Genomic DNA, 9,375 nt, shown 5'->3' on the forward strand with positions numbered 1-9,375 from the left:
ATACTAACTGCATTAAGTCGAGGGTACATCAACATCGCAACAAAAAAGTCTGATGGGACACAAGCAGTCAGGCCATCTGACGGTTGCTTTGTTGAAACCTACTTGCAATGTTATGTTTTGTTTATATTGAGCTACATGAAGAGATGTTAAACCTCATCCATACACTCGTGTGTTACATCAGTAATCCTTACCCGTCCACGCTGCTGCCCTGCGCCAGTTTGTTCTCCACCACTTTGAGAGCAGCCTCCAGTGACGTACTGGTTTGCTCCAGCCTCTTCTGAGCCAACACCTCCAGACCGGCTACGCCAACCAGGGGGGTCCCCGCTTTCCCTGCCTGACACAGTGGTGCCGAGGTGGGGGGCGAAGGGTAAGGAGCCGGAGAGGATGGAGCAGCAAACGCGACACTCTGGACCACGGTGAGGTTGGGTCCTGAGGGACAAGAAGTGTGGATTCATCCATCATCCAAAAACAACTAAAACATTTTGAAGCAGTTTCTTAAATGATGCAGATATAGTCACAAAATGAGTTCTTTGGTCAGCGTTACCTGCCGTTGATGCCGAGGCCGTGCCGGGCTGAGGGAGTCTTGATACAGACAAACCAGCAGTTTTCTGTGGACTCTCTGGCTTGGACGTCTGTGGGTGTTTGACAGGTTTGGGGCTGGGTATACATGTCTGTGTGTGTATGCTGCCACCAAGCTTCGGGGAGACTGTGTGAATCTGTACGCTGGTTAGTTTGGGAATGGCTGTTTGTGCACCGGCTTGACCTGAAGACATTGTTTTCTGGGGGGTTGTCGGTTTGCTGTGAGGGGGTTGTTTGAGAGGACTGCAGGGTTTCGAGGACACCGGAGGCTTCGGGCCTTTTCCCATGGAGCCCACTCTCTGGAACACATTCCCCGGCCGCTGAGATTCATCGTCGCTCAGCGTACTGCCCTCATTACGTGTGTGGAGGCTGTTGGTTTGTGGGCTGTCGTCTCTGTTGGGGGTGGTAGCCTCCTCAGGTGTCGACGACTCTTTGGGTTTGTGCCGTCTTTTCACCGTGTCAGACTCTTTCAGGTTGAACTCCGGGAGCTCCAGGCTGTTTGGGGTCTGGACTGGACCCTCTGGAGGAGCCTTGACTTCAGTGTCCGTTCGGGGGACAACTGCGATCCTGGGCCGCTGTTTGATAGTGAGGTTGCCCTCCTCAGCGAAAGGGAGGTGGTCGGCGCTGTGCTTTGGAGATGCAGTAACGCTCTTTGATGTTCTTCTTGCTTTCTCTTCGAGAGTTCCTTCTGCGCCTCCACCTCTCTGTCTGTCAGTGTCCACTTCTGTCCTCTCGCTTCCTGTCCTCCTCAAGCCCGCCAGGCCCAGAGCAGGGACGGGTTTGGAGTGCTGTATGATGACGTGAGGAGTCATCCCATGTGGAATCGGGGAGGAAATGGGGCTGAAAACAGGTGAAACATGGACGTGAGTTGGTGGTATATCGATCCTCCTGGATGGACTGCTGCTGCTGCCTCCCTCTAGTCTGGCTGTGATGCTCCTCACACTGCCCGTGCTCTCCGTCTCCACCCCTCCCTTCACTTCTGGCTCCACCACTTTTCCGTTTCCCGGCTGGCGTACTGGGCTGCCACTCACCGAGCTCATCCTCTTGGGAGGTGGTGGGGGCGGGCCCTTGCGTCGGGATCGCACAGCAAACGAGTGGCTGCGGTTGATGTGGCGTTGGGCCCCTGTGGCGCTTGTGTGCCCGCGTCCCGGCCTGCGCGACAGGGTGGCGTAGGAGGGCATGGCCATGGAGGAAGAAGAGGTGCTGGGGGGAGTGAGGTCATCGTCTTCATCCGGTTCGCCGTCGGACAGAGCGTAGCGAGTCAGGCTTTGGGCACGCTTCTTGTGCAGGCCCTTTTGGGCTTCGACAGCTGGGCCCTGTCCAGGCCGGGGTCCCAGCAGAGGGACCGCACCAGGCAGAGGCTTGGAGAGCCCCCATGGAGCCCCGTTGACCCCTCCTGCCTGGGCGCTGAGGTAACTGAAGGCCTTCTGTGTGGGGGAAGGCTGTGGGGATGGAGAGGAAGGGGAGGAGGGCGGGTGGTGCTGAGGCTGATACAGGCGGTTAGGGGACTGCTGCATGTGTTTGGCCTTGGGTGGGACAGCTGGGTAAGCAAAGCGAGGCATCTTGCTGGGGGTTAGCGGAGGTGTTAGGGGGGAGAAGGGGAGTTTGTTGGGGGTAGCAGACCGACTCTGCGGCTCCCACATCTCTGTGGGTCTCTGTCTACCTCTGCCTCCAGGACTGCTTCCTCCACGCTTGGCCTCCTCCGCCACACCACTCCCCAGACTCTCCTCTGACCGGCTGGAAGTCCTGGTCGAAGACGGCGCGGCTTGGTGGTCGTGAGAATATCCCGAATTTGAATTTCCAGAATTCCCAGAGTTCCCTGATCCCCGCGATCTCACGCTAATGCTCTCCTGACTGACTGACATGGCTGTCACAGGTGTTACGCCCCTGATGCCAAGCGCCTCGGCAGCTCCTCCCGCCCTGCCCATCATGGCGCTCTGCAGCTCAGCGCTCAACTCGCTGTCCTGGAAGGAGAGGAGGGTCCTTGGGGTGCGTGGGGAGGGGCAGCAGTCGTCAGAAGGAATGTCAGAGCGAGTGTGAGCATGCACGTTGTGTGTTGGCGTGTGTTCGATGGCCACGAGCTCCAGGGCGGCAGGGGGCTTCCGTCGGAGAGTCCCGCCTCCAGCTCTGTCGGCATGGTTACGAGAGCGCTGCAGGTCACAAAGTCTTTTCACTGCTAACATGAGCTTCTTCTGATGGCCTGAAATAGAGATAGCATCATTACAATCTCCTGACTAAAGTACACACAGCAGTAGACTTTTGCAGAACAGCGCCCTCTGTGGCCACAAGTGGAAATTACAGACAAACCTTGAAAACAGTAGTTAGACAAAAAAAATCTTTACTCGCTTGCTTTTTCTGGAGCTTTCAATCACATATAAGGGTCTTCCTCACTGGAAAGTTTGCTTTTGCTTACTTTTTAGAAGAGAAGCAGGTGTAAGCTCCATAAACCATATTTTTCAAACATGTTTTACACTTGTGATGCAACCATTAAAATCATAATTTGACACACAAATCCAACCATCTGTGTCTACTGTCAAGCATAACTAGATATCTTGTATACAGTGCATGAGGGTGAAGAGAGAGCACCAACTCTACATTGAATTTCAAAGAAATCTGGTCTCATTCCTCACCCAGTTTGGTGATGCCTATCTCCTGCAGGTCCTCCCAGGTGATGTCTTTGACAATAGTGATGGAGTCGTAGCCATTGTCACACAATCTCTTCTGGTACTGAGGCAGTCCAATCACACTCAACCACTCCCCAAGGTCCGACTGAGCAGCAACAAACACAGACAGGACAGAGGCAATGAGTCAAAGAATTCACATAATTCTTAATCATTTGGATGCTTATCTAATTACAAGTAGCAGTTTTAATTGTGTGACCGTGACCTAACTGTGTGCCATCAGTTAGATACTAGTGGTATTACAAGAAAGCCAAGAGAAGCAACTGCATTTCATGAATGTTACAACATGCGAGTGGGACATCAGAGGGGTTTTCTCACAGGAATGTAATCAGGCAGCCACTCTGGGATGCTCAGCTTGCTAATCTCCATTGAGATCTTCTTTCGGTGGCCTGGTTTGGTCACTCCGATGGCTGTCAGGTCCTGATGAGTAAAACACATGTAAGCAGCCAGTGAATCAACAGCAAGAGAGGAGACTTCATCATTCAAATATTGACGATTCACATGTATTAAAGATAGTCATGCCAACTCAGTTTAATTTGAACCACTACAACACAGCACTCAGTGTTCCCTGGTGAGCCTCCTCGCCTTTGTTAGTTTGCTGCATACTGGGTCATATGCTAACACATCACAAAGATGCCACATTTTCAGGTCAGTTTCTTCTTAGTACATTAAAACTGATTGACAAGAAAATGCAGCATACATGTAGGAAACTGCAAGAAAATATCGATACATTTGAGTATGGCGATATATTGTTTTGTGATAGCAGTGTTGTAAACTGAGGGCTATGATGTTGGATGTTACAGGGACTGTGATAAAGAAAAGTCAGATTTGTGTGTTATTTATACTATGAAAGATCTCCTAAAATTTTATTTGTTTAAAATCGCAATATATTGAATCGTAACCCTGTACATTTGATACAGGTCATACAAAAAAGTATCGGAGCTCAGAAGTTGGTAAAAACAACACAACGGGCCAACAAGAGAGGAGTGTATAGCTGAGAGCATTGAGAGATACTAAAATAACTCAACAGCGAAAACAAAAAAAAAGAAAAAAAAACACAAAAAAAAACAAACAAAACAAAAAAAAAAAAAAAAAAAAAAAAATGGCCTAAACATATATGAAGAATCTAGTTTGTTGACTATCCTATATATTTGACTTCAGTAGCGTCCATGCCTTACATCTTTTGTTTAAACAAGTTAATTAAAAATACAAACATATATTATACAAATGCTAATTGCAACACACAGCACGCATACACACATACTCAGGTCATCCTGCCTGATGGGTGGGTACATACAATACCCCTGCAGTTTGGATAAAGTTGGAATGTTGTACTGCCCAACTGGTAACTCACACAACAGACCACTGGTATAGATGGTCTCAAGAAGTGCCTAACAGAGAGGGGGGGGGGTGTTTACTGTATGAGGCTTCTCTCTCTCTCTCTCTCTCACACACACACACACACACACAGCCACTCCTAGCACTCTACTCACCTTGCCCTCCATAAGATGTTCTGGTCTCATGAAGCCTTTCTGAGGAGTGCCGTTGACCTGCCGACGGGAACCACCTAAAAAACACACACAGGCGATCAATCGTACAGGACGACAACCTCCACCTCGCTTTACTTTGAGACAAAGACAGCACAGAGACTCAACAGTAACAAGCTCCTGGTAAGTGAATCAAAGCTGTACGTAAAACAATGCTGAAAATAAACAAATGTTTAGTTACTAATATAATGTGCGTTAATCTCAGTGAGTTCAGTCATGTTGAATCAGTGTCCCCCTTGCAGCTGTCTGGGTGAGGGGGGTTGTTGTTGGCTCTCACTCCAGGTGAGTAAAGGTGTGTTATCTACCTGATCTGAAAACCCACTGAACACACTCGTGACTCATCTCTCTTTCAGTCGTGACACATTACCACAGATCTCTGAGGAATGCACCTTTCCTCCCATTTTCTCCATCGTCACCTCTCTTTCGCCCGAGGCCAGCGCTTCTGATCACTCCCTCGCTTTCTTTCTGCTCTTTCTGTCATCCTTCCTGACAGGATCCATCTACCTTTTAATTATCAGTTTGCTATAACCCTTATTCATAAAGCACCTTTCTAAACACGCATACACTTTGTGAAGTTAGAGCAAGTGGTGGAAGATAGACCAGCAACTGGTCCAAGACGAGGTCAAGATCAAGATGATAGCATCAAAAGAGTATGTTAGTTTTTTTTAAGGTCAAGTTTCACCCAAAAACGGTTATAATCAATAAAACGGTAACTCTTTAGTGGTATCTTGCCATGCACATTTTGGTTTTATTAGTCCAGTTAGAGATATCTTTCTCTGAGATTTCTGCCTCCACCTTAATACAATACTGAAACCTACTTTGCATGGCTGGATATCAGAATCAGAATCAGAATCAGAAATACTTTAATATTACTATTGATGACTATGACTAGAGGTCTGTCAGATAATCTGATCTTTTGTACACTTAGAGGAGAGATTTAAAAGCCAATGGATATTTTTAGCCCAAGGTGCTTGATTAAAGACATAAGTCATCATTTGGGGTTTACACTTATTTGCTTTCTTTCTGTTACATGAGAAGATTGATACTCTCATGTCTATATATTAAATACACAATTTGAGCCAGGAAGCTTAGCTTAGCATAAAGACTGAAAGCAGGGAGGAAACACAGTTAGCCTGTTTCTGTCCAAAGTTCTGTGTGGTTGTTCAATTTGATCTTTACCTAGAAAGCCCTGCAAACCACCAGCATCTGACTGTTACTGGCTGTGCGCGAGGAGTTTTCTTCACTAGATACACCTACCAACATGTCTACGGCTCACAATGTTGTGTCTAAGAGTAAAAATAACATGTTTTTTGGCATATTTTTTGATTTGGTTTGTTGTTCTGATTGGTTGAAGTTGGCTGAAGTTCGTGTTTGTTGGTTAATCTGAGAGTTTAGCAAAGAACCCCAGAGTTTTTTTTAGCCCTCAATCATTCCACTTCTGTGCTGCTTTTCTTTCTGTATTTTTCATTGGCTGTTTTTTTTTGGAGCACTATATTTCTCTTCTGTGTTGACGGTCAGGGGCCCTGCTTTCCCTAGAGAAAAAGACAGCACCTAATGGAGAGGTATTTGGCCTCAGGGCAAGAGTCAAAACTCCATTGACTTTACTTTTGGTTCTCTGCACCCCAATAACAGGAGGGAAGAATTATTTGATTGAACAGTATCAATCAGGAGCATTTTCTCTGGCTTTATTTATATGTCTCACTGCCTCCACATCAAAATCTCAATAAATAAAGGTGAGTAGATTCCTCTGGTCACATTTAACAACTGAATCTAGCGAAAGATATGACCTAAAATATGAATAAATGCTTGATCCGAGACAAAACATCAAATCCATATATGACTTCTTACCCTTCAGGAGAAACGAGAGCGGCAGAGCACCTGATGTTTGGCACTTCATCCTTCCTTCTGTTTATCCTTTATGCAGAGCGGACATTTCTTCAAGTCAACTGATCTGTTCTCCCTCCTCGTCTTTCTCCTTCATTTAACAAATATGTTTTGCTCTCTCTGTTCCTGTCTCCTCCCTCTGACCCCTCCCTCCCATTCCTCATTTCTTCACTTTAACCCTGCTTCCTATTCAGCCTGAGGTCAACAGAGATCCTCTGCTTCTTCTAACATGTCACTCGTTGACCTTTTTAAAGAGCCTCCCCAGTAGAGAAAGCTTAGGTCCAGAGAATATGTATCCATGTGCACTTTCCTATGATATTTCTGCACCTGTCGGTCAGATCTAATGGCGTGCGCGCACAAAGACACATCATTCCTGCCTTTAGTGTTTCCTGAGAGCTGATCGGGTGTTTTTATGGGCTGTGTGGTTGAGAGTAGATTGTGGTTTTATTGGTTTTTGTGGTGAGGTGAGGCAAGCCTTTTCTCTCTCCTTCAATCTCATTTCCTTTCAGACCGACCGCAATAACAGCTCAATCTGCAGAACAAAAGCACTAATGCTACGTTTGTCTTTAATCGCATTCCTCTGGTATAAGTAGGTACAACCATGTTTACAGTATTACAGTAGTGGTATCTAGGGCTTTGATGCTGTTTACAAAGCTATATACCTGGCAAATAACCTGATTTTAGTTAGGTTTGCTCTCTGGCTTGGTTTTCTTGCACTGGCAGGATTTCAAGACTGAGCAAAAACATTTGAATAACCCAAAATAAAAATGACAAGTATGACAGATTATTAGGACTCGGTTTAGGACAAAACATCCAAGATTTAAGTACAAATATTTTAAGAAAAAAGTTATTAGAAATATGTTGGAATATTTAGAAAAAGTCATAATATAATGAGAAAATCTGTAATACTTTGAGAATAAAGTTAAACATATGATAAAAAGTCAAAACATTCAATAAAATTTGTAATATTTAAAAAAGACAAAGAAATCTGCAATACTTAACAATACTAAAAAGTCTGTAATACTTTTTCAAAATAAAGTAACATTTTTAAAAGAAAAACCTGTAATCATCCTGTATATCAAGTCAAACATTTACCAGATGAGGGCATTATGTTAGAAATTAAAAACAACAATTTAAGAGATTTGATCGCTTTGTCAACAGATGAGAAAACAGGTGAAAGCAGTTGGTCACCTTTTATGTGTCAAATAAGGGGTGTGACCAGATGACCAGAATTGATAACGAAGCATCTTCTGAGCATTTTAGGATATATGAAATAAATTACGTAATGTACATAACTGGACCTGTTTTGCAGCTAAAGCACAGCAGGGAGGTTTTTTTTTTTTTAGACAGTTGAGTCAAAGAGTGCAGAGATCAAAAGCCAAGCTTGTGGCATCAGAACAGGATTAAAGCTTCATGACTCTCTGGAATTGATATGAAAGGGAGAAGCCAGAAGCTACTGAGGGAGTGTCTGTGGATGAGATGGCTGTTGTGTGCTGCACTTTATCTGAGGAGGTGGGAAAGTAAACCAACCAATGCCTTCCAGCCCTTTGAAATGTGCAGCTCAAAGCTGCTATCGTGACCTTTTCAATGGATGTGATAAGACAGTTACCAACATGGCTAACAGGCACCTGTTGCAGAGTTATAATGCTGAGTGATCATAACATATAACCTAAGTTGTTCTCAAACCAGTATTTTATTGTGATACTGACTTTATTCTCATAATATTATGACTTTCTCAACTTTTTACTCAAAATCTTGGATTGTTTTTCATAGGAAGCAGCAGACATAAAGAGAAAACTTACTATTAGAATTTAGGTAATATTAGTAAACCCAGGAAGAACACGTACAATGTTCTATTCCCCGACTAACCTGTGGTTCCGTCTGCCTGTTTGCTGTGGTCTGCTGCTGCAATGTGGAGATGGTCTCCTGATTCACCAGCAGAGGGACCCAGCTGCACACAAAAAACATGAATAAGTACGCACTGAGGAACACCTCTGAATGTCTTGAATTACTGAGATGCACTGCAGACAATATGCACCATAGCAACTCAGATAACCTTGTATTAAAATGAAACAAGAAAGATAGAATGGCAATGTGTGTGAGCAGAAAGCTGCTGTATTCTGACATGTTTTAAGATATCTTAAATAGGTACTTTATAAACTGCATTGGAAGACTTGGTAAAGTTTTTAATGATCCTACATACAATTTGAATGTAATGTCATTGCTCTTTCTAAGCAGATCTAACCTTGCCAGTTTCAGTATTGTGGCGAGTCCCATTCTGTTTGTGGCTACTCTCTGAGCTCTGGCCGCTACCAGCGCTGCGGCTGCTGCCCACACTGCCAGCACTGCCAACACTGTTCCTGTCACCTGAGAGAGAAACAAAGAGAAACAAAAAGGGAAAAAAGAGAAACAGAAAGCAGAGAGAGGGAGATTACAGTGTAAAATGAGACTTCTGAGAGAATCTGAGAATTACGAAATCAGGAAAGAAAAGCAAGTTTGTAGGGTGTAATTTGTAGGTAAAGGTATGTGGTCAGACTGCACTGCGAAAAACAAAAAACAATTTTAATAACAAGTCATTTGTAAGTCCTATTCACCCTTAAAGGATTAGTCTGACAATTAGGAAATACACTAAGTGCTTAGCTTAGCATAAAGATTGGGAACAGGAGAAACACCTCTGTCCAAGT

At 44.8% G+C, this 9,375-nt stretch overlaps 1 protein-coding gene across 1 annotated transcript in view; it reads right to left on the reverse strand.

The window, feature by feature from the left end:
- Window positions 1–9,375, reverse strand: part of LOC118334297 (caskin-2-like) — a 32,819-nt gene that overhangs the window by 3,315 nt on the left and 20,129 nt on the right. Inside the window, exons 13-20 of the mRNA XM_035670147.1 lie at window positions 8,937–9,058; window positions 8,561–8,642; window positions 4,754–4,827; window positions 4,525–4,651; window positions 3,579–3,733; window positions 3,210–3,348; window positions 545–2,779; window positions 192–429 (exon numbers count right to left, since the gene is read on the reverse strand). Coding sequence (XP_035526040.1) covers window positions 192–429; window positions 545–2,779; window positions 3,210–3,348; window positions 3,579–3,733; window positions 4,525–4,651; window positions 4,754–4,827; window positions 8,561–8,642; window positions 8,937–9,058 — 3,172 coding nt within the window. The remainder of the gene's footprint in view (window positions 1–191; window positions 430–544; window positions 2,780–3,209; window positions 3,349–3,578; window positions 3,734–4,524; window positions 4,652–4,753; window positions 4,828–8,560; window positions 8,643–8,936; window positions 9,059–9,375) is intronic.

The sequence above is a fragment of the Morone saxatilis genome, unplaced genomic scaffold (genome assembly GCF_004916995.1).
Source record: "Morone saxatilis isolate NCDOM2014 unplaced genomic scaffold, NCSU_SB_2.0 Contig1, whole genome shotgun sequence".
Taxonomy (NCBI): Eukaryota; Metazoa; Chordata; class Actinopteri; family Moronidae; genus Morone; species Morone saxatilis.